This window comes from Haemaphysalis longicornis, unplaced genomic scaffold (genome assembly GCF_048455015.1).
Source record: "Haemaphysalis longicornis isolate Haplotype H1 unplaced genomic scaffold, Haemaphysalis longicornis Haplotype H1 scaffold_7, whole genome shotgun sequence".
Taxonomy (NCBI): Eukaryota; Metazoa; Arthropoda; class Arachnida; order Ixodida; family Ixodidae; genus Haemaphysalis; species Haemaphysalis longicornis.
Genome location: NW_027526422.1, coordinates 165,958,849 through 165,980,483, shown reverse-complemented (window position 1 = coordinate 165,980,483; position 21,635 = coordinate 165,958,849). Strand labels below are relative to the sequence as shown.

The window sequence follows — 21,635 nt, the reverse complement described above, 5'->3', positions numbered from 1 at the left end:
ACAAAGGTCGCAGGCTCCCTTTCAAACAGCACTTCCTTTTGACGAACTAGTGAGCGCAGGTGTCTCGGACGGAAGTGCAATTTTGCGGAGCTTTAAATAAACATTCAGACATTACGGAAAGTTGGACACAAGAGTTACAAGAGCGGCGTCATTACAATGCCGGTTCTTTTTTTTTTTTTTCAGAACAGATGCCCAATATGCTTCTATATTTTTTGCCGTTGGTTAAAAGCATTTTGGTATCCCTGTAATGCATGTACTACTGTGGCTTCCTGGGGAACGTGCCAGGAGGCGCAGCAACTTCAGCGCTTGGGACGCAAGAGCAAGCAAACTGCGCATTGACTACCGTATTAACTCGCATAATGATCGCACTTGGGTAATGATCGCATTCCTCAAGTTCGTCATCAAAATACGACTTCTTTTATTTCCCGCGCATTGATCGCACCCTGAGCTTGCCGCCGCAATATGTCGTTTGTCTCTCAAGTCTAGATAACGATGGTCGTGCTTAGCTATGTTTCCTCCTTTTTCAAAGTGGACATGGCTACGTTATTGCGCAGATTTTCCAATATTAGCTATTGCGGCTACCGTGAGTTCATTATAGGTGCAGAAGAAACTCTCACTAAATGAACATAATGTACTCACAATACAAAGAGAGAAACGCACTCCACTTGCTGCGTCGGCAGCCGTGTCTGCAGTTTTATGTCCCACAGTGTGATAGCAGCAGCCACTTATTGGTCGAGCTATTCTTAACTCGCAGCAAACTCGTTCCGGCGCGTACCGTAATTCATGAAAACACTGCATTTTGCGTCACTTTGCAACGCGGCTGGCGGTATTCCGTGTGGTATTTATTATATTTTTTATTTATCATGTTTATTATGTTAAGGATTACTATCGTAAAAATTCCGACCTGCAACTAGCTCGTGTTATCCGCACTGAAACTTTTTCGCGAAAAATTTACCTTGCGTAATGAATGCACCCCTAAATTTGCATCATATTTTTGGACAAAAAAAGTGCGATCATCACGCGAGTAAATACGGTACAGGCTGACCTCATTGTTTGCAGATAGCTTACATTTTTTTTAGTTGGAGAGTGTTGTAGTAGATAAAGTTCTTACCAAGATACCTTGTATTCTAGATGTAGCTGTGTTGTTGATTCAGTGTTTTGATTATGGTATTTAACGTGTTCACTGGTATATCGTATTTATGTAATTGCTTTGCAATAAATTGATTGTCACAGAAAACAAACTTTTTGTGTTTTGCCATTCAACGTTTGAAGCGAAAAAACTGGAAATTAGGTAATCCTAATCGAAAAATAAAAATGCGGCCTGTGCGCTCATTAAGAATTCCCAAATACAGTAATAAAATTCCTCCACAGCGCTTATATTAAACGCCCAAAAACAGAAAAATACCTCGAGTTCAGGTGAACACTGCTCCCAACTCACCTAATGAAAACTTCCAGCTGGAGGAAATAATATACTGCCAATGGTCCCCCTGAAAATACCCATTGTATTGGCAGTAAAAGGAAACTCTCATGTGCTAGTGAAAAAACTGCGCAAATAAGGAGAGTAAGGCGATACTCCCTCTGGAAGGAGTTTTGAAAACTCCGAATTGGTACTGAGTTATGCGACCAGCCATTTACTCCCATTTCGGCTTATTTGTGTTCTGTGTGCAAGTACGAGTACATTCAGGTGTCAGCCTCATAGCCGGCCTTTAATAACCACTTACTAAAAACTTGTTTTGATAATTGTGTACAGTGTAGCCCATTTATAACGAACCCACTTAAAGCGATATAGCGGTTATAACGAAGTGATCTTGATTTCCCGTCCCAATTATAGCGGTCTTATAATAGTCCAGATATAGCGAAAAAGCGGTTATAGCGAAGAAATTTCAGATTCCCGCTTACTTCGTTATAACCGGGCTACACTGTATTTATTTTAAAGAATTCGGGGGAAGTATGACATCCCCGTGGTTTCAACAGAATCATTTAAACTTGGTGGGATGTGCACGGCTGTCGAGGCAACAACCGAAAGCGGTACGTCCAAGACAACATTTCAGGTAGACAGATGCGCAAATTTGTCAGTTGTGTCGAAGGTATCGTGTATAAGGTCCCACTGGATTTCGGTCGTTATTACATCAACCAAACTGGCCGCTGCATCAATGAAAGGCTAAGAGAGCACAGATATGCGTGACAGCAGGTAACTGCCGCAGGGAACTTGGCCGCGCACTGTGCCAGGCGCAAATTCGGAGAGCAGTTCGACAAGCAGACCATTTTGTTAAGATCAAACGATGCACTCGAGTTATTCAGACCTACCAATCGTCACTTGCCATCTCTTCTTTGCCATCTCGTCTTTTTCTCATATTTTGTTTTCTCTTGTTGTGTATAAATGTTGTTATTTGAGTTTTAATAAACAGTTGTTAGTGGGCAGTATATGCGTCGAGTAAATGTGTTCTTTTTAGTCCGTATTGTGTTATAACCAGCGCAATCCTAGCAACGGCATTTTAAAGACGAGAGTTTTTCTTGGGCTACTTAAAGGCAGAAATTTTGGTCTGTCTGTATGTACGTCTGCCTGTCTGTCTGTCTGTGACTCGATTCAGCTACCCGGCCAAAGTGGAACCAAAGTTGCGCAATCGTCTTATCTACCCGCAGCCAAATATAAACGTGTAAGACTGGTGTCAATGTCCATGCTTCCCAAAATTGTTGAACAAGAACAAGACATTAGGCAAATGCAAGGCAGAAAATCATTACTTAAGTGATAATTTCCCTGTTTCTTTATCAAAAAATTCATAGATGCTTGGTTTTTGCGACAGAAAACGACCCGCCGCGGTGGCTCAGTAGCTAAGGCGTTGCGCTCCTGAGCACGAGGTCGCAGGTTCGATTCCCGGCCGCTGCGGCCGCATTTCTGATGGAGACAAAAAGCGAAAACGCCCGCGTGTACGAGATTTCAGCGCACGTTAAACAACCCCAAGGTGGTGAAAATTAATCCGGAGCCCTCCACTATACCGCGCGCCACATCGCATGCGTTGCTTCAGCGCGTTAAACCCCACTAATCAATCAACACGGTTCCCGCATCTGACAAAATGTTTTATTGAAGCCGAGTTCTACTCCAGCAGCGGCACTTTTGGGATTGCGGATGAAGTAGGTGTAGCACAATTGCGCCACCAGTGTTGCAACTGTCTCGTTGCTGTCTTTACCGCCGGCCAGGTAGGTTGGTTTACCTGTACGCGGACACCGAGCGCCACCCGTTAGGGGAGGCCGCAGCATCGGGAACTGGAGCCCAAAGAAGCAATGTGGAACGACGTTTCGTTGGCGAAACCGCAGTTTCGACACGTGGTGTTGAATTCCTCGGTTTAATAGGCGCAAGGCAGCCGGACCATTCCGCTACAGGCTTCGAACACTAGCCCGCTGTCGGTGACCTTTTCGTTGAAAAGTCATGCATTTCTAATTTTTGACGCAAAACAAGCCCTTGCCTGTGGCTCCAAGCTCGTCTTGCAAATATTCTGTACTTAGGCTCAAAATAAAAGCACTGAATAATTGATCCAGAGGGCTGCGCAGGCGCTCTCGATGCCAGGTAGCCAATTTCAGCAGCAGTGAACATCGCGCCGGTTACTTGACGCGCCCTCGGAAAGCTTACGGGTTGGGTTGCAGTGGCTGTACTCAGCCGTATAAAAACGAGTAAAATTTGATGGTGATTTCTATGTTTTTCTTACATTTGATGTATCCTAGTAACAATTTTGTTGTAACTTTGTTGTACCTTTGTTTTACCTTCGAACTTGCTCTAACTTTCCTGCTTGGACCTTTAATGGTTCGCAGTATATGATAAATAAATAAATAAATAAATAAACAAATAAATAAATAAATAAATAAATAAATAAATAAATAAATAAATAAATAAATAAATAAATAAATAAATAAATAAATAAATAAATAAATAAAAATATATGGGAAGGCTATCACATAAGAATTCCGCGCCTTGTTGAAGCCACACTGTAAAGAAAGAAGGCTTAAACAATGTAAATACGTCGTTTTACAGTTGTATTTGAATTTCCATTCCGTAAAAGTGTCATTTCGTAACACAGCGGCACGGTTTCGATGGCTACTGGGTTATTGGCGTCACTCTCTGGATTATGTTTAGGTATATGGGCAGATCTGTAATACAGAATCCATCGTTATGCGAGGGGCTTATTTTCTTTCCTCATGCGACTGTGTGATTATTCCGATAACTAATACACTTCGTTACCGCTTTGTTGCTCATCACATTTCTTGAACAAAATTGTTTCCATTTTTTTTCATAGCTGTGTTGGCTGTTCGCATTTTCCTCGCGAAGTTCGTTGTAGAGCGCGAAGACTCGGACGTGAAAAATGAGTATGCATTCATTGTTGCGAACATTTTATTTACATTGAATTTGTTACAGACATCTTTCTCGCATCTTCTTTCATGCAGTCATGCTCCGTAATTTGCTGTTTGCGACCTGAAAAGAAATAGGAATAGAAAAATCGCTGTAAAGCTCCATTAGAGCAATACAAGGAGTGAGAAAACCAAGCCCTCTTTTGTACACTGTGCTGGAGCGCGATCCCCTATTTTAATCATTCAACCTCTTGCAAGCAAAACACATATATCTGGCGTCTCTGCGCTGACCACGTGACCTATAGTCAGAAGTGTGGCTAAGAAGGTCGCGCTTACTAAGCAAACGACGTGTACAAACCGGCTTGTTAACCCGGAAGAACTTGAAGAAACGGCGTAAAGAGGTTCTAGCCAGAGGCGTCACGTATATGCGGAGGAAATTAGTTGAGCAACTCCTGAATTACTTTTAGTATCACCCCAAGGTGTACTTTGTGATTGCACCGCCCGTTAGAAGAAGAGTTAGGCAAATTTTGATGTAGCGCAACCACGATTGTGTCCGCGTTGAGTCGAATGTTAAGTCGCTCTTGCCTCTCACAAACCTCTACCACGCGGTTCTTTAAGGGTCAGAGGCACCTATGAACCAGTGCCACAAGAATGTGATACTAATGTGCCGGAGGAGTTACACGCAACGGGAATGGCCTACTTCGGGAACGCGATAACCTGAAGGCCAGTCGTGACAAGCGTCGACCTGCGATGGGGGAGCCGTACAGAGGGTGGATGCGGCCGCGGACCGATACCAAAGATATACACAGCTCTGAGTGGGGCTTCACCTTTGCTGCTTGCACAGTTAGTCGTATGCTCCCATACTCCTCTATCCACTTCCGTATAGGCCTCACAAGACAATGTTCAACGCATTTTACTGCTGCTGTTTCTAAATATTAGAATCATCCCTACTTCATCCCTAATTCTCTCTTCTTTTATCCTCGTAACAATATAAAACACGAACAATTTTTTTAGGGGGGGATGAGGCAGTAAGGTGAAGGCAGCGAAGGGGTCAGCGGGTGGTCAGTTCCACCTTCCCCAAATTTTAATCGCATTAACACTGACCTGGCACCCGTTTGAAGTGCAGTCGAAGCTATAATACTATATGGGAGTATTTCACAATGGCCATAACATTCTTGAACAACCCGCTGAAATCGTTTTAGAAGCAAATGCTGGATTGGACAGATGGGTTCCATGGCAAGCATATGGCCGCCGGTATTAGCGACCGTGCTGTTGCCTTCCATCCTTTGTTGTGGACTCTCTGAAGAAATCTCTGTGAACTCTCTGAAGTAACGCAGAAACTAATTTTCCTTCTCCAAGGAGCCACATTCCACTGATATCGTGAGCTCTCTGCAGGCATTTTGGGATCAGGATTGTAAAGGTCATGGCGACATGCTAAGTCAAAACTAGTAGCGAATGTATTCCAATGCTACGCAAATCATGAACGCTCTCTGGTAGTGCAGAGCACCAAACTTTGAACCAGAGTCTCCTTCTCTACAGTGACCGCAGAACGCTTATCCCTCGACGGCGTGGCCTTCATATCATGGAAATTTATTCACACTGGTCCCCTGCACTTCTCCTTGTCAGGGAAACTAGTTCACACCCATCGCCTAGAGGTGGTTTGCATTTTCAACCTGAATTTTTCATGACTACACTGCTCTACCATCCGCACTCAAAAGTGTCAACTACCCGCAGCTGTTCAAAAAACTGCTTTGCTCGCCACGGTGGCTCAGTGGCCAAGGTGTTGTGCTGCTGAGACCAAATTCCCGGCCGCTGCAGCCGCTTTTCTAATGGAGCAGAAAAGCGAAAACGCCCCGGCAGTCGAGGTTTTTTGCACGTTAAAGATCCTCAGGTAGTAAAAATTTATCCGGAGCCCGCCTTTACGGTGCACCTCATCGCCTGCGTTGCGTCGACGCGTAAAGCCTCGTAATCAATGAATGAAGTTAATGAAAAAAATTGTTTTCATTATGGTCATCATCATCATCATCACCAGCCTATCTACGCCCACTGCAGGGCAAAGGCCTCTCCCATTATTCTCCAATTATCTCGGTTCTGTGTTCAGCCGCGATGCAGTTGCAGCGATGCAGCGATGCAGTGATGCAGCGATGGCGCAGAGGTAGAACACCCGCCTCGCGTGCAGAAGGACGAATCCCGGTGCCGGACAATTCCCACCGGATTAAAAAAAATCCGTGTATTGATGGAATTGCACAAAGGGTCTTGGGGTGCGGCCTGACCCCGGCGACCATTGCCGGTAATGCACTCCCTCACCAGAGCAGGATTGGCCACCCTGGTGTAGTAACGGCCACAACCTCCCATGAATACGCCAATTCATTATGGTATGCGTACAATAAAAATTGCCAGCTCGCAAGCTGACCGAATGATGTTTGTAGGGAATAAGTGTAGTATTTGCATTTAAATAACCTTGCCCGAAGCAGCTCAAACCCCTATTCACATGCGTCATACTTACTGAGTACAACAAATAATTGATTACTAGAGTGGAGGGCTCATTCGGAGGAAATGCTCTTAGGACATCTACAATTGAAGGCTAAGAACACCAATAGTACCCTTTGTTCTCGGGGATTAACAGAATATGCGATGAAAAAAATCATTATAAGGAGCTATTCCCTCCCCCTGGAGTCTATACAATATTTAAAATGGACGTTTATAAGCCGTTACACCAAAAAAGTGTTCAACGAAAATAATGTCTATTCATACAGAAGCTCCGTAATCAATTTTATTTTGTCTGAACGAAGTGCTCAAAATCAGGATGACAAAACCCATCAATACCAATTAAGGCACACGTTTACTGCTGCAACCAGTTACGGCTAAGCCGATGGAACGCAAAAGGCGAGTGAGATCTAAGTTACGTTTGCAGTATATAATTATGAAAGCACCATCTTCCGCTGCCCACACCGTTACGACTTGCGCGAATGACCGTTATGTAATGCAAAGCCACACAACGTCGAACATACACGCTAGAGCTACAGAAATCCTTTGTCTACTCGCATAAGTATTCTACAGATATTGCTGCGATACGCACGACCCAATAAATTGATGACTCACATAGCCGTCTTCAAGTGACCGGCGCAGCTGCAGCTTATCCCTTGTGGCCGTAGCCTCCGTAGCCGAGGCCGTATCCGCCGTACCCTCCGAGACCGTATCCTCCGTAGCCGAGGCCTCCGCCGACGCCTCCGAGTCCGCTGTGGGCCACGATGGCTCCCCCAGGGTGCACCTTGTTTACGTGATGCACCGTGTTGATCAGGAAAGAGGGGCCGGCCACAGCCTTCCCGAACCCTGGGCCTCCTCGCAGCAACACCACGCTGCTGCCCACTCCTAGCCCGCCGCCGTAGCCGCCGTAGCCCAGGCCACCTCCGTAGCCGAGTCCGTATCCGCCGTAGCCTCCAACGCCTCCAGCGATGGCGCACGCCAACACAGCCGAACCGACGAGGGCGAGGATTGGCTTCAATTGGATGGGGCAAAAAGAAAGACTAAATAAGATACCATAATCGCGCTATCGGGCTTAACGAAGCCGATTTTTTTAAGTTAAGCTAGGCACCAGAGGAATTAAGAAAAGTCGCGTGAGTTTGGTATTAAAAGTGTGTGCCACTTAGCTGCTGAGCCGTGACAAATGCAACAGTAATATAGCGCCGTGTGTATATCTGCAAATGTTTTAAAGATAGAAGCAAGGCTCTATTATTACAGCTACAGAAAGAAAGAGTGATCTAGCCTACAGATCTAGCGCACCTCAAAACGACAGCAGCGGGTGAGCTTGCAAGTCCTGGTGGATGCATTAGACGATTGAACTACGTACAGGATGTAAGCACATCACTAACAGATGTAATGAACCCATCCCTCACTTGCGCTCGCATATGTCCACGTCCGTGCATGTTGTTGTTGTTCCATTCGCAATGGCGCATAACAAATCAAGGCATCGGCCAAGCAGCAATGGCTCGAGGAAGAAACAGAAAAATATCTCGTCTAAGTACTGAAATCTGTGTTAGGATAATTAAGTTCGTTGGAAAGGATTTTAAAGCCTAATCGAATTTGTGCCCACATCGTCCTCGTCTGTTTCCGCCGTACAATCTTTTCCGCCGTCTGCCGTTTGTGGGAACCAGCTTTGAAACTCCTTTCGAATCAGCTTTTATTACTACAAAAGGATGATGTCAGTGTCAGGGTTTGTTCTAATCCGCCCTCTGGCCACTCACAATTAACTGACAAACCGACAAGGCATTATTGGTGGCTCCATAGCCATCGCAGTTCGCTCGAACGGCGATTTACAGTATGTAAAACTGATTTTCCATCATCGGCTTGAGGCCTTTCGGAAACGCTTGAGTGATTCTGGGGTTTAACGCGCCCACGCTACACATGCGATGAGGCGCGCCCTAGTGGAGGGCCCCGGATTAATTTTGGCCACCTAGGGATCTGTAACGTGCGCCGAAATCTCGGTTACTCGGGCATTTGTCCCAGAAATGGTTTGTTGTTTTAACCTTTTGCTTTCCAGGATAACTTTGGCACATGAACCGAAATGCTATTGTATTACCAGAAATGGTGCCAGTTTTCTGCCGCTTAAGCAGTGTGTAACTTCCAAGCGGCGTCAAAGCAAGCTTGTCACTAGATATGCCTTGTTTGGCAAGTTTGACCATTTTTTTAGTAAAAATCATTGGTTCTTTCTAATTTTATTTTTTAAACGCTTAGCCAACACTTCCATGCGAATGTTACAGCAAATTAACCGCTAAAGAAGTGGTAACATTTTGAACAGTACCGATCATCTGGAAGCACTGAACCAAATCTGTTTTATAAATGTTAGAGCCAGTACTTTGAATTCACCATTTGGAATGGCGCCTTCCTGAGAGAAAAAAAAAGCGCGCAAAAACCTTAAATTGCCCATGTAATGTTTTTTTTTGTAGTTATTCAACATTTAACAGTTTTAAAAGAGGGGTAAGTGAGGGCGTTCCATCCTCGGGTTAGGTATTGACGAAACGCCCGACCCATATATTACTGCTCTACGCACACCAGATAGATTAGAAACTATAGCTGAAAAGATATTTTTCTATGCCAGTGTTTTTTAAATCCTCGGCATTGTTGGTCTGCTTGAGCGACGTTCACTCCAGCAATGTCGCAGTTATCGCCCGCCTTCATTTCTTGTGGGGCAGTAAACTCATGTGATAGCCGTGTTACAAAAATTGCAACAGAAGAAAAGCGTTAAGTGGAAAAGATGTCGGCTGCGCGCGTGGCTACCAAATCACTCAGTGCTTCTGGGGCCGCAGATAACAATATATTTCGGGGGAGCTTCCGGCCCCACAACGAAAGAGTGAAAATGTTTTCGGTCAACGCTGCACGGAACTATGAAAGAGTGTTCTCCTGCGGCTAAAGCAACGAGGGGGGACCTTGCGGCTGTCAGGCGAAAGGTGGGCGTAATCTACATCATGGCTGTTACTGTTCATGTTTCTTTTGACGGAATAGCCAACACAAAGACATGAAGAAATTATTAATGTCGTTAGATCTATCTGGGGTTCATTAGGCGATTCCGTCCTAACACTTTTACAGCAGAGCTGTTTACGGTTTTGTTTCCGCCGTGGAGCGTTACCATGCAGAAAACACAGTCCAGCGGAGCGCCCGTGCGCTTCGTGAAGAGCGCGTTGCTTGCGCGTTGGCTTGCACCACCTGAGGAACTCGCGAAAAATACCAAGAAAAATACCGAACGTACGACAGCGTGCGCCTCGTGAGGAGCGCCCGGCGTCCTTCGAGAAAACTCTGCCCAGCGTTCGTGGCGTGATCTCTCGCGCGCTGTTCTCCTCGCCAGTACACATGCGTCCCCGCCCGAAGTTGGAAGCACAGACGCCGAGTTCACGAAGCGGGTTGCCGGGGGTTCTAGCGCGTGGTAACTCGGTCTACTTTGGGAGAGATGTGAAAGGCTGCGGACAAAGGACCCGGGCCTACCAGTCATGGCGAACTTTTAGCGGCAACTTTCAGCGGCAAGTTCTCCATGATGGGAGAGGAGCCCCTGCTGTGCTGTTTCTACAGCCTTGCACCACTAGTGCAATCAGCGTCCAATTTTTTTATCCAGTCGCTTGCAGTATGCGTCCCACGCAGTCCATGGCACAATAAATTATGAACTTCAACATTGAACAGCGTTATGCATTATTAGGTTCTCTCTCAGAACATAGCTACATTTGATAGGGTTCCAGAAACACTATGAACTTCTTCCCTGCGTGCGCGTCGTGGATCTTTAATTATACAAGCGTCGTACCTTCACCGCTTCCCCTTTGACGCTTGATCGTGTAAGGAGACAAGTACGGGGCCATCGGCGATGAAGCTTTGGGTGAAGGCCATTTTGTTGCTGAGACATAAACATACAGAATATCTTCAACGGCTGCTGCGGGGTACCGTGATGTTCTCCTAAATCACGGTAGATCAGTCATTACTACTCGAATTTGTTTCTTGGGGATAATGTGCAAGATTCAAAACCCAGTACAAAGAGGCAAATCAAGCGTGCCACTAGAAAATTTAAGGGGGGGGGATTGCTTGTAAGCTGTAAATCGATTGATGTGCGCGGCCACGTCTATAATGTTACCAAGTTTTGAAGAAACCATGAGGGCTTAATACAACTTTATTTTATTTGAAAGAACTAGGCTTTGACAACCCAAAGTTCTTCGTAGACGAAAAACGTTTCTAACCCCCGCAGAAAAACCCAAGCGATAATAAAAAACTATCAATTTCAATCTCTAGTGACGTAATATTAGAAGGAGTGACGTAACATGGGCAAGGATTAAGAACGCAGATATCAGTTTTTTAGCTGCACGTGAGCGTTGAAGTGATACGACGAAACAGAGCTAGAGGCCCCGCTACAATCACCCAGTCAGGGTTCTTGACGGTGGCTGAGGTAGGCTGCTTTCTGCGACGTCATAGAGAAACCGCCGCAAAGTGGCTGGGGAGTAGCCAGTTATTCATATAAATAATTTCGTTTTATATATATATATACACATACATACATAGATCTAGTGGGAGCGCAAAATCCTACAGGCTTCGTCAAACCGCGAACTTTCAGTATTGTGACTGGTCAACATCACGTTCACGTTTCGCCGTCATCATCATCACCATCACATCGTGGATCTTTTCTTACGTGCCATGATCATCGTGATTTACTCTCTTCTGGCTAGGCTACCCCTCGCCGAATAAACGTCGTCGTTCAACCCTCCGGTCATTGCCTCTCAATATATATATATTCTAAGTTACCGATAAAATATGTATCAATGTATCGGGGCGAAACAGTCTTCGTAATGCACCAAACTTGTACTCTGTCTTATAGGCTTTTTTGAGGCCGACACCGACACTGAGCCGGATATCGCTACGAGGCACGGTGTTAAGGGCAACAAGTTAGGGCACTACGAAGTCGCTAATGTGCGATCTTAAGGTTATAGAAGTACCGGCTTGACAGCAATGCAAATACGCTCAGAGAAGCCTTACCAGGTAGTGCATGATGTCGGTGCTTTGTGCGGCAGTTGCAAGAGGCCTGATGTTGTTCAGTTGTCTGGGAGGGCCTTTTTATAACAGGCCATTCTGGTTTCCCTTTCATTCTTTTTCTCTCTTTCCTATTCATAGGTGTGGTTACGCCGTCACGTGGTGCACCAGAGCTACAGGGTGGAAGTCTTGTTGTTTCGTGCTTTTGTTCTTGTCATTTCTCTCGCTCGAGTTTTCCGAGCTGAGGAAAGTCGTTTTCTTATGTTCCGGAACATACTTTCAGCGGGAGTTTTTGTTTTGCTTTAGAGAAGCAGAATTTTTCGTTCCATTGCTTACAAGAGCTTATGCAAAACGTTGCGAGCGTTTGGTCGAGCTGTAAGGCACGCAATAAGGCTTAGCCAGCAGCTCGGATTCCAGGTTTTTAGTACGCTTTGGTAATGGTAGTGACATTATCAGGAATCAAAGCCACTTCCTCCTCTGTTCGTGAGACTTCCAGCAAGTGTCTTCGAAGTGGTATTTCTTTGTTGTTGTTTGTTCTTTCGTTTGTAAATGCTTGCATGTTCTCCTTTTTACAGGCTTTGGTCTAAGCGAGGCGGGCTTTTAACAGCTCCTTTCCCCGTCGACACAATGGCAGAACGACTGCGGTGAAAGCGGATTAGTTTCGGGGCGTAATACGGAGCGGAATTCAAAGCGCCGCTCGCCCAGAGGAAAGTGCTGTCCTTAGAAGTCAGCCGCGATCCGGTCAACCACTGGCGTAAGCAGGGAAGGGTGGGGCGGAGGGGGCCGCAGCCGCTTCCCCTCTTTGTTTCCCAGAAATTTTTACATGGGTAGGAGGGGGGAAGGCGACGCCACTAACTTTGCCAGTTACCAGAAACTACCGGAAATAGTTCAATCTCTTGGTGTCCCCACCTACGTATATGTGGCTTCGATGTATGCTCTCAGCATGAATATCAGCTATTTTGAGTTTTCATTGGATGAAAAAAGAAGAAAAGTCACCAGAAAGCTATGTAGATAGTGGCAGCGTCCCGAAGCCTTTACTACTAATCTGAAAAAAAATTTCTTGCCTCGGCTTCGTATTTTTCTTATTCTGTTGTTGTTTTACCCCATTTTCTCTATTCATAGTTTCCCTTTCCATTTTTGACATTACCCCAGCAATGAAATCGTGCATACGCCACTGCAGATAGCCTATCTCGCAAATAGCTCCGTCGGAAAGTTTAAGAAAAACTAATAAAAGCGTCAGCGTTACTTTGCTTAGAAACACAGATTTGTTGACAGCAACGTTTATTCAGAGATAGGTGATGAGCCCCTGCGCCAACAAAGGGAGTATGTTTAATTCAAATATTTTATTTCACGCATTCATGCAGTGAAAACTTCAGTGTCGAAACATCCGGGCCCATAGCAAAGTTGCTAGAAGTTGGCACATGCAGTTCGTTAATACATAAACACTAGCTCAGGTCAAAGAACATAAATGTACACGATTTACGTAAAAATGGTTGCGCACCCCAAAAGGTGGAAAACAATTAGGCTCACACAATGCCTACATAGGCAATTAGCACGCATACATTTACAGAAACAGGCTGAAATATTTACAGGAGATGAGTGATTGATTGTAACAATGTGAGAGGTTTATTTTCTCCGAATTACGTTTTTAAGGCCAAAAAAAATTATTTCTCTGCTTTAGAGTGACGGGGAGGCGGTTCTTATTTTCGTTCCAGTATAGTTCATTGTGCGTTTGTTCACAGGTGTAATGTTGCTGTTCCCGTTGTCTGGCGTCTTGTTGCCCTAAGTTGGGTCATGAATAACTCATTTGGCAGAGCGTATTTATTCTGCAGTATTTCTTAGCTAATATAGGCAGTTTCGCAGTTTCTGGCAACTAAGAACGGCATAATACCTATCTTTTAAATTTTGGATCAAAGTGCTCTGTACGATTAAAAAAAGAGACAATACTTACAGCGCTTTCTTGTAATGTTATGTTATGGCGGTGTCTAGATAGGATTGCTAAGTATAGCACCACGACTCTATACTGTGAGTTACATGACATCGAAAGGTGCTGAAATACAGCCTTTATTGCTTGTAGAACAAAATGTTAGGGGCTCGATATAAAGTAAAACTGTATTTTCTCGGTGTGAAAAAATTTTATTCATATGGGCTGAAAAAATGCATTCCTTTTTCCAAATTTACACCAAGATAAAAGTAGAATTCAATTTCTGAAAACTGTCGATGTTGATAATTTTAGGTATATTTTCTTAGATGTGTTTGTTCGAGAATGAAAATCAATATATGTAGTTCGGGATACGTTTAGGCTAGTCAATTATCACAGAACCGATCCGTTAAGTTGCTCAATTCTTCATTTGCAGAGGACTCTACTCACGTGATGTCCCTACCCGAAATTATTAACATTATTTTGTCAGTGTAGATTATTGTTTTCGTGTTATTAAAGCAAAGTTGAAGATCATTTAGGCAGAGTGAGAATAAAATAGGTCGCAGTACGGTGCCCTGTAGGATAAGTGAATTACTGGACGAGGGTAGGACTACTATGCGTCAACCTGTGAATACTGTTTACGGGATTCCAGACAATACCCACATGCCGGCAGGTATGCAGCACTCGGCTGGAATAACAGCACGCGCCAGCTGCCTTGTATGCGCAGGACTAGACCTAATGTTTGCCTTTGAGTCTTGCGATGTAAACCGGTACCCGAAGATTAACGTACGAAACCACAATTACTTTTTCCAACGGTTGCTGATTCACTACGTCGTAATCTAAAGCATCACGTTAGGGCTAACATCCTAAATTTAGGCGGAACGTTAGGTAGCCTTGAAGTTGTTGCTGCCAATTTACCAAGCAACGCCACACTTATTCTAGGTCGAGGTGGGTATACCGGTTGACAACGGTGAACTCGAAGCTTGACGTTAGTCATAACATCACGCTGTCCCATGCTCGCGTGGCCCTGTCGCTCCGCTTTTAATCAAACTTAGCGCAAGTGTGTTACAAACTGTGAAATGTGGGATGATTCATGGAAGGGGCTTCGCAAAACAGGCTGCTCAAATATTCTGCGAAACCCGCCGAAATGAAATAATAGAAATCCGACGTCGGAAAGCTGTCGCTTTGTACACTTTGTTTCAGGCAGCGGAAAAAAAAACCAATCCCACGGATATTGTCTCCGAAATTAGCGAAGCGTGCAAACAGTCCGGAATGAAAGACCAAAACAAAACAAAAGAAATTCGGTTTCCGGGTATTTAGGCATGCCTTCCGATCCCGATCTGCTACTTGCCGTTCCTGGAATTCGTGCGGTCGGCAGTTGTGCTTACTCTGGAATAGCACTAATCCGTGCACCGCCCATGTTGCGTACTCCAAAACGCGGAACATAAAAAGGCGCGGAAGTATGTCTGTGGGACAAGAGAAAAGAAAAGGTGTCGCAGCGCGTAAGCCAATAAGAATTTGTCGACGTAACGCGCCGACTCCATGCCGCCGGAATGGAGTGCTCGGGTATAAAAGGACCTAGTGGGGGTGAAGAAAAAGTGCAGAGTCTCCTTGGGATTTAGCGACCAACGTTAACAACCATGAACTCCCTGGTAAGGATTTTTCGTGGCACGATTCTCCTACGGTGGCTGTTTTTTGCTCAAAACATATTCGTTGGCCAAATTTCGTCACATCAGCAGATTCAGCTTTCGGAGTAATCACAGTTCTTCAAAAGCTGTATGATAATTATGCATAAAAGTCTTGATCAAGTAACTTCCACACAGCTGTTATTGAACCTGGCAGCTTGCTTTGTGCGGAGTGTCTGCATTAGGCGAATGTTCTACCAGGCTACAGAGACATACAAGGTTAGCCGTAAATGAGCTGGTTTTAAGTTTTCACGACGGAATACCCAAAATTCATGCGGCGTTCTTCAAAGTACTTCAAAATATTTGCTTTCAGTGTGAATTCTTCCTGGACGTGGTATGTTGCTCCGCTCGTTAACCTCTACCAGGCTGTGGAATGGTCTGTTTTTTGGGCGTGATCGCTGGGAATGTGGGCCGTCAAAAACACAAGGGGAACCTGTTTGGTTGTCATGCGGTGCTCATTAATTTAGAGTACTGATTGTTAAAATAGAAGCTCCTATTTTAACAGAAATGTCGTTAATATGCTAAGATTTCTAGCACGCAACCAGAGTCAAAGTCAAAGTCCAAAATCCAGACAGATTCGACCGTGTCATACTGGCGCGACCGGATAGATGTTTGCTTTCTACTGTGAAGGACCCTGGTTCAAGTCAGACTACGGGAAGCGTGTTTTTCCTGCGGCGCTTGATGTGCCTTCGCTTGTGATCACCATGGTTTTGTGAAACTAATTGCGCAAAGTTGGCCTTCCTGCAGTGAGTTTCGGCGCGACGTCGAACGCAATCAGTGAGGCACAGAAACGTTCGTTGAAACATCCATTGTGGAATGGGGGAAATTTTGGGTTTGGTATTTTTTTAACCGTCAACGTCGCTCTGCCACAGGGCTTAAAATTTGAAAGTCTTGACGTACTTTTCATGAGTCTTAAGATCTTTCACCGGAAGCCAAAATAACTGCCACGCTTTCGGAAACCACCTCCTGCCGGTAGTGTGCAACAGCCGCATTAGCTGGTGCACCACATAGTGCCAACAGAATGCGATCCTGAATGTGCTGCTCTCAAATGATTCCTTCATATACAATGCAAATTTTTGGTTCACAACTTAAGATAAGGCAAGCCTTTGTTCCGGCCGCCGGCGAAGCAAGCGACGATGTGAGCCCTTTATGTACCTGCCTGATTAGGGGTATGATGCAACACATCAAACATTTAAAAGCGAAATGGGATGTATACATTCCATTTGCAAAGTCCAAACCGTGTCTATGGCCACCGGTGATGTAGAAAACATCAATTAAAGAGTTGTAACTTTTCGAACAACGCAAGCAAAACAAAATATTCAAAATGAACTCTATTTCGGCTTTGATGTAGCATAGACTGATAAATCCTGAAATGTCACAGTTCTTCGCAACTTCCCGACGAGTATAGCCGCCCTAGAGGTACATACCTCAGTTTTCCCCTTTAAATGTGACTCGTGGTGTTTTATTAAGCTATGTGAATGAAATATTGCGCAAAAAACTTCGGCATCTTAGGTGTGCAGAGCCTTGCATGGAAGCTTTCGAACCTTCCTAACAAGTAACGCCTATAGACAAAACTTCATGTAACAAATACCCCCTAGTAACAAATACCCCCTACTCGAAACACCAACCTTTTTTTCTCGCCTTAAAGATCTAAGTCCACTAGTGCTCGTGTGGGCGATGGAATATGTTTAGCAGCGTCTCCGCTTTCCATCCAGTACGCAATAAGTTTCTCACGAGCCCTTCAGAATTTTTTCGCCACACTTCCCTTCGCTTGTAGTGATCCTCCTCTGCAGGTCACGCTTCTATGTTCTGCAAATTTAGAAATACCAAGAATGGCCGCGTATCACACAAACATTCCCCATTTGCTCTCACAAGTCATCGCCATGTTCAGCTCAATTCATAGCTGACCGTTTTCCTCAACCCGGCTTCGGCAATTGCTCAGTGAAACTTGCACAATGGGTATGGGAATTTAAACCGTGCAAATGCTTTGGTTTCACTCTACCAGGTTATCCTCGCCCTCGTCGGTTCGGCTGTGCTGGCGTGCGCTACCGCCGGAGGTGTTGGAGGCTACGGAGTGGGCTACGGAGGTGGCCTGGGCTACGGCGGCTACGGCGGTGGGCTGGGAGTGGGCAGCAGCGTGGTGTTGCTACGGGGAGGCCCTGGGTTCGGGAAGGCTGTGGCCGGCCCCTCTTTCCTGGTCAACACGGTGCACCACGTGCGCAAGGTGCACCCTGGGGGAGCCATCGTGGCCCACAGCGGGCTCGGAGGCGTCGGCGGAGGCCTCGGCTACGGCGGATACGGCCTCGGAGGCTACGGCGGATATGGCCTCGGTTACGGAGGCTACGGCCACAAGGGATAAGCTGCGCCGGTGGCTTGAAGAGGGCTATGTGAGTTCTAAACCTTCTAGCGCGTGCGCTTCGCCTCTAGCACTGAAGCGAACAGAAAACTGACTTCTGTGGCTTGTGAGTTCACGTTATGAGGCTCAGCATTTTGTAACGGTCATTCCATTAACTGGTTAGCGGTGCGGAGATACTTTAGAAACTGTCTTCTGAAGACGTGTCAGCGTTTCTCTCTGCCTTTACAGTCACATTTAATTGACGAGAGTACGACGTAGAAATCCACTTTGGAATTTTGGGCCAGAGAAACTGGGAGTAAAATCAGTAATGCTGTTGTTCTTTGTAGATTCAGGTAAGATATATTTGACTCAACATTGTTTTGTGCAACAAAATTAAAACATATTTTAGGTGTTGAAAAGTATGCACCTCGAGCAGGTAACCTGTTTGGGGATTTCTTTTTTTTTTTTTGGGATGCTTTCCGGCGGAGATTTTGACGCAGGGTAAAGATCGCCAGGTGGTATAAATTACTCTAAAGCACTCATCGGCGGTGCGTCTCAAGGGCCAGGTGTAGCTTCGGCGCGTTACGCTCCACAATCAATCACAATCCGTACATTTTTTTCTTATGGCATATTCTACGCAAATAATAGCTAGCACCCTAAAAGTTTGGTTTTAAGCTCTCTGTGTAGAAGCCATGGCGATGACGCAAATTTACTGACCACCGCATTGATCAGGTAGGTGTTGTACTTAGTAAGGAAAGGGCATGCGTTAAGAGATCCTTGCTATTTACCCCAGCTATATGTAAATAAGAAGTCAGTGTCATTTCCCCCCAAAATATACTGCCAGCTTCGTCACTGACAAAGTGTTTTTGAATGTATACTCCATCAGTAAAACGCCATTCCTTGTCCACAGGTGCGCAGAGCTAAGACTCGGAAGTCTCTGCATTGGTGCGACACTCTGGCCGCGAAGAACTCAAGTTGGAAAAGCCAAACGCCTGTACGAGACAAGTGTAAATAAATCACTGTGGATAAAACCTTTTTTGTGTGGCACCATAATTCAGGCCCACGCCAAGGCAAACCGTAGTTATAACCCACGCTTTAAAAGAAAACCGTCCAAGGACACTTGGACACTCCTAATAGGTTGTGAATGCGAAAGCAATGGTGTCTAGTTGAACCTCTGAAACGCCTTGCTTTCGCTTCGAGTTGTCCAAGGCCTTTGCAATCTTAGCGCTTGAGACGATTTGATTTGGGATCTTGCTTTATGCTTTTGCACGGCGTTGATCTCTATTCTACGCGTTGCGCCACCACTCGTTTCAGCTGCCATGTAATGGGAGTGCTGGCAACAATGGTGAACGTTGTTGCGCGTCCGTCCGCTAGTTCGGAAGCGGGTCCCCGCTCCCTTCATCTGCGGTTAAACTGGTGTGGGCGGAGAGCTCTCCTTCCTGCCGAGCTGAAGCTCTCGCGATGCATCACCTTGTTTTTTTTCTTTGCGGATATGGTATGCCTACCAATCGGCGGAGTGGTTCGGCAGCTACAAAAAATCGTGGGTGGCGACATTTACTTGTGGGATGGACTGCCGAAAGAGACACATCGAGTAGATACCCAGCCTCGCGCAAGCCTGGACATGCCAACCAGGGAAATACTGCGCCGCCACACGCGCATAAAAGTTATTGAAAACTCGCCACCATGACACGTGTGAAGGCACTGACGTGATTATGCGATATACACCTGCGGTAAAAACAGCCTGTTTAGGAGGAAGGGGATGCATGGCGAGGAATGTAGATAAGGCAAAGGCCAACATGCTCACTGATTGCGAGATGCGGATCTATTTTACCCATGCGCTGCGTGAAGCTACACCAAGTAACGATTTGTAATTTTGAAGAAAAAAAAGGTTAAATAGCTTTAACCAGTATTTAAAAGAAGCAAGTGTAGATACGGTACGTAAGACGTAAAACAAAGCCATTAAAACCCATACTTTGACGGCCAACGATTTTCATACAAGGGCGAATCGTTTGAGCGAACGTCTGGAATCGGAATCGGCACAGACTTTATTGTGGACTGTGAGTTCGCAATTTCTTAAAGGGACCCATGCAGACAAAACACAAGTATGGTAATACTGACACCATTATTACCGCACACTTCGCTCAAATGAGCTACATAATTAGGAAGAAAGGGAATGGCCATACGACCCACTAGCTCATTTCCCGCAACAGAACCTATGATGTCATATGCCCAGCGGTGCGATTGGCTGAGGCCGGCAAAACCAAACGCAAATTAGGCTGGTCTTATAAGCTCCCCGAACGAGCTATTTGCGTTTAAATGTAATTCACTTTCATTTTACAGCAGCAAGAATAATGGGGCGAGCAATCAAAGTTACGAAAATACACGTAACCATAGAAGTACCGATACGTACTGCTGTTGGTACTGCGCGCAATATGCTTATTTAAGCAGCATAGCCCTGCGGTGCTTTGGGTTTGTCTCAGACGACACTGGCCGATTGGCGTAAGCGACGGTGTATAGCATACCCCTTGTTTCACGAAACGATTACTCTGTACCGTAACAAAAACAAGCGAGGTGAAAATACTCTCAAAAACAAAGCAACAGCGGACAACGGTCCGCGGCTGAGCACGGTAGCGCCCTCAGGGACGACTGATGGAAAGCAAGGCTGCACATCCCAATGATGCACTGGAAGTTCATTTCCATACCCGCTCATGTCACTTCATGGCAGACGACACCAAAACACACGATTTGGCGGGGGGGGGGGGTCAAACTTTTAACCTAAAATGATTAATTTCTCAGTGAATGCAGCATCATTTGCTGCTGAACAAGTGCTGGGGGCACTATAAAACACGGAATATTTCGAATAAAACGGCCCCTTTAAGAGAGTGCAGCTCATCCTCGCCGATGCGTTTTGCTCATCGTGCGTCATTAAATGGCGTAGGACTGACGGTCTCGCAACCGAGCGTGGGCAGCACCACGAAGAGGGCATTCTTCACCGTAGTCCAGGTTAGCCCGCAACATCCCCGATATACTCTAGGGGCCAACGATTTTTGGCCGGCCACTTATTAGGAATAGATTTCTGGAACCACGCACATGGTTGGCACATTTCCAAAGTGTCAGTCAGTAAAAAGCAACGACGACTTTTTCGTCCACAATAAAAACGTTTCTCACAGAACCTACAGAGGCGATCTACAGTAGCGGTGCAAATAAATAAATGTTTTATTTATTAACTCGTTTTAAGGATTTCACGCAGCGTTTATTGATCTGCGATTTACAAAGAAAGTAGCGCTTAACTGCGTCATGCTGGTCATTCATTTTGTATTTCGTACGCCGTGATTGCTGGGGAACCCGTTTAACACCAAAAAACGCGGGAGGAATTGCATCAACAGAGCTGCCGCCATAAACACTGTTGCCGCCACGAAGAAGTCAAAGTGCATTGTCATGTTTGGGTCTCCAAGGTTTAACCTACAGGTAGAATAAATTAACTGTTGCCCTTTATCAGCAAGTTAGCTGCCGGGACGGCTACCCAGGTGGGCGCGTTGACAAATTGCGTTGTAGTTAAAGCAAACTTGACCATATAACCTGGTTGTTGCAGATTTATACTAATATAAAATAGATGGAAATCTGGCACTCGTTTCCAGGCGAGGCGCACTTGAATGATCGTGGCATAATTGATCGTAGTGGACGATTCCTATCATCCTTGCCATTGCTCGCAAAGATGCTCGAACGTCGCATGTGAATGCGAAAATTATGCAATTGTTCGAAAACACCATTTCAAGTGTTTTATGTAAAAGTGTAGTTGATAAAATACTTTATCACCAGAATTGTTCCTGGCGCACTGAGCGTGTTAGGAGAC

General features: G+C 45.4%; 2 protein-coding genes across 3 annotated transcripts; one reads left to right on the top strand and one right to left on the bottom strand.

The window, feature by feature from the left end:
* Window positions 1–4,371: 4,371 nt before the first annotated feature.
* LOC144145447 (uncharacterized) lies at window positions 4,372–11,890 on the bottom strand. The gene is made up of 3 exons (XM_077677071.1): window positions 11,848–11,890; window positions 7,444–7,840; window positions 4,372–4,465 (listed from the first exon to the last, which is right to left on the bottom strand). Exons 1-2 carry the CDS (start codon window positions 11,857–11,859, stop codon window positions 7,478–7,480), a joined length of 375 nt encoding a protein of 124 aa, XP_077533197.1. The 5' UTR covers window positions 11,860–11,890; the 3' UTR covers window positions 4,372–4,465; window positions 7,444–7,477.
* Window positions 9,696–17,831, top strand: LOC144145446 (uncharacterized). 2 transcript variants are annotated; one of them, XM_077677069.1, is made up of 2 exons: window positions 9,696–9,788; window positions 17,453–17,831. In XM_077677069.1, the coding sequence occupies exons 1-2, from the start codon at window positions 9,726–9,728 to the stop codon at window positions 17,804–17,806; spliced, it is 417 nt and encodes a 138-aa protein (XP_077533195.1). In that variant the 5' UTR covers window positions 9,696–9,725; the 3' UTR covers window positions 17,807–17,831. The 2 variants fall into 2 exon arrangements, with proteins under 2 accessions (XP_077533195.1, XP_077533196.1); XM_077677070.1 differs by lacking the exon at window positions 9,696–9,788 and adding an exon at window positions 15,326–15,414.
* Window positions 17,832–21,635: the final 3,804 nt, after the last annotated feature.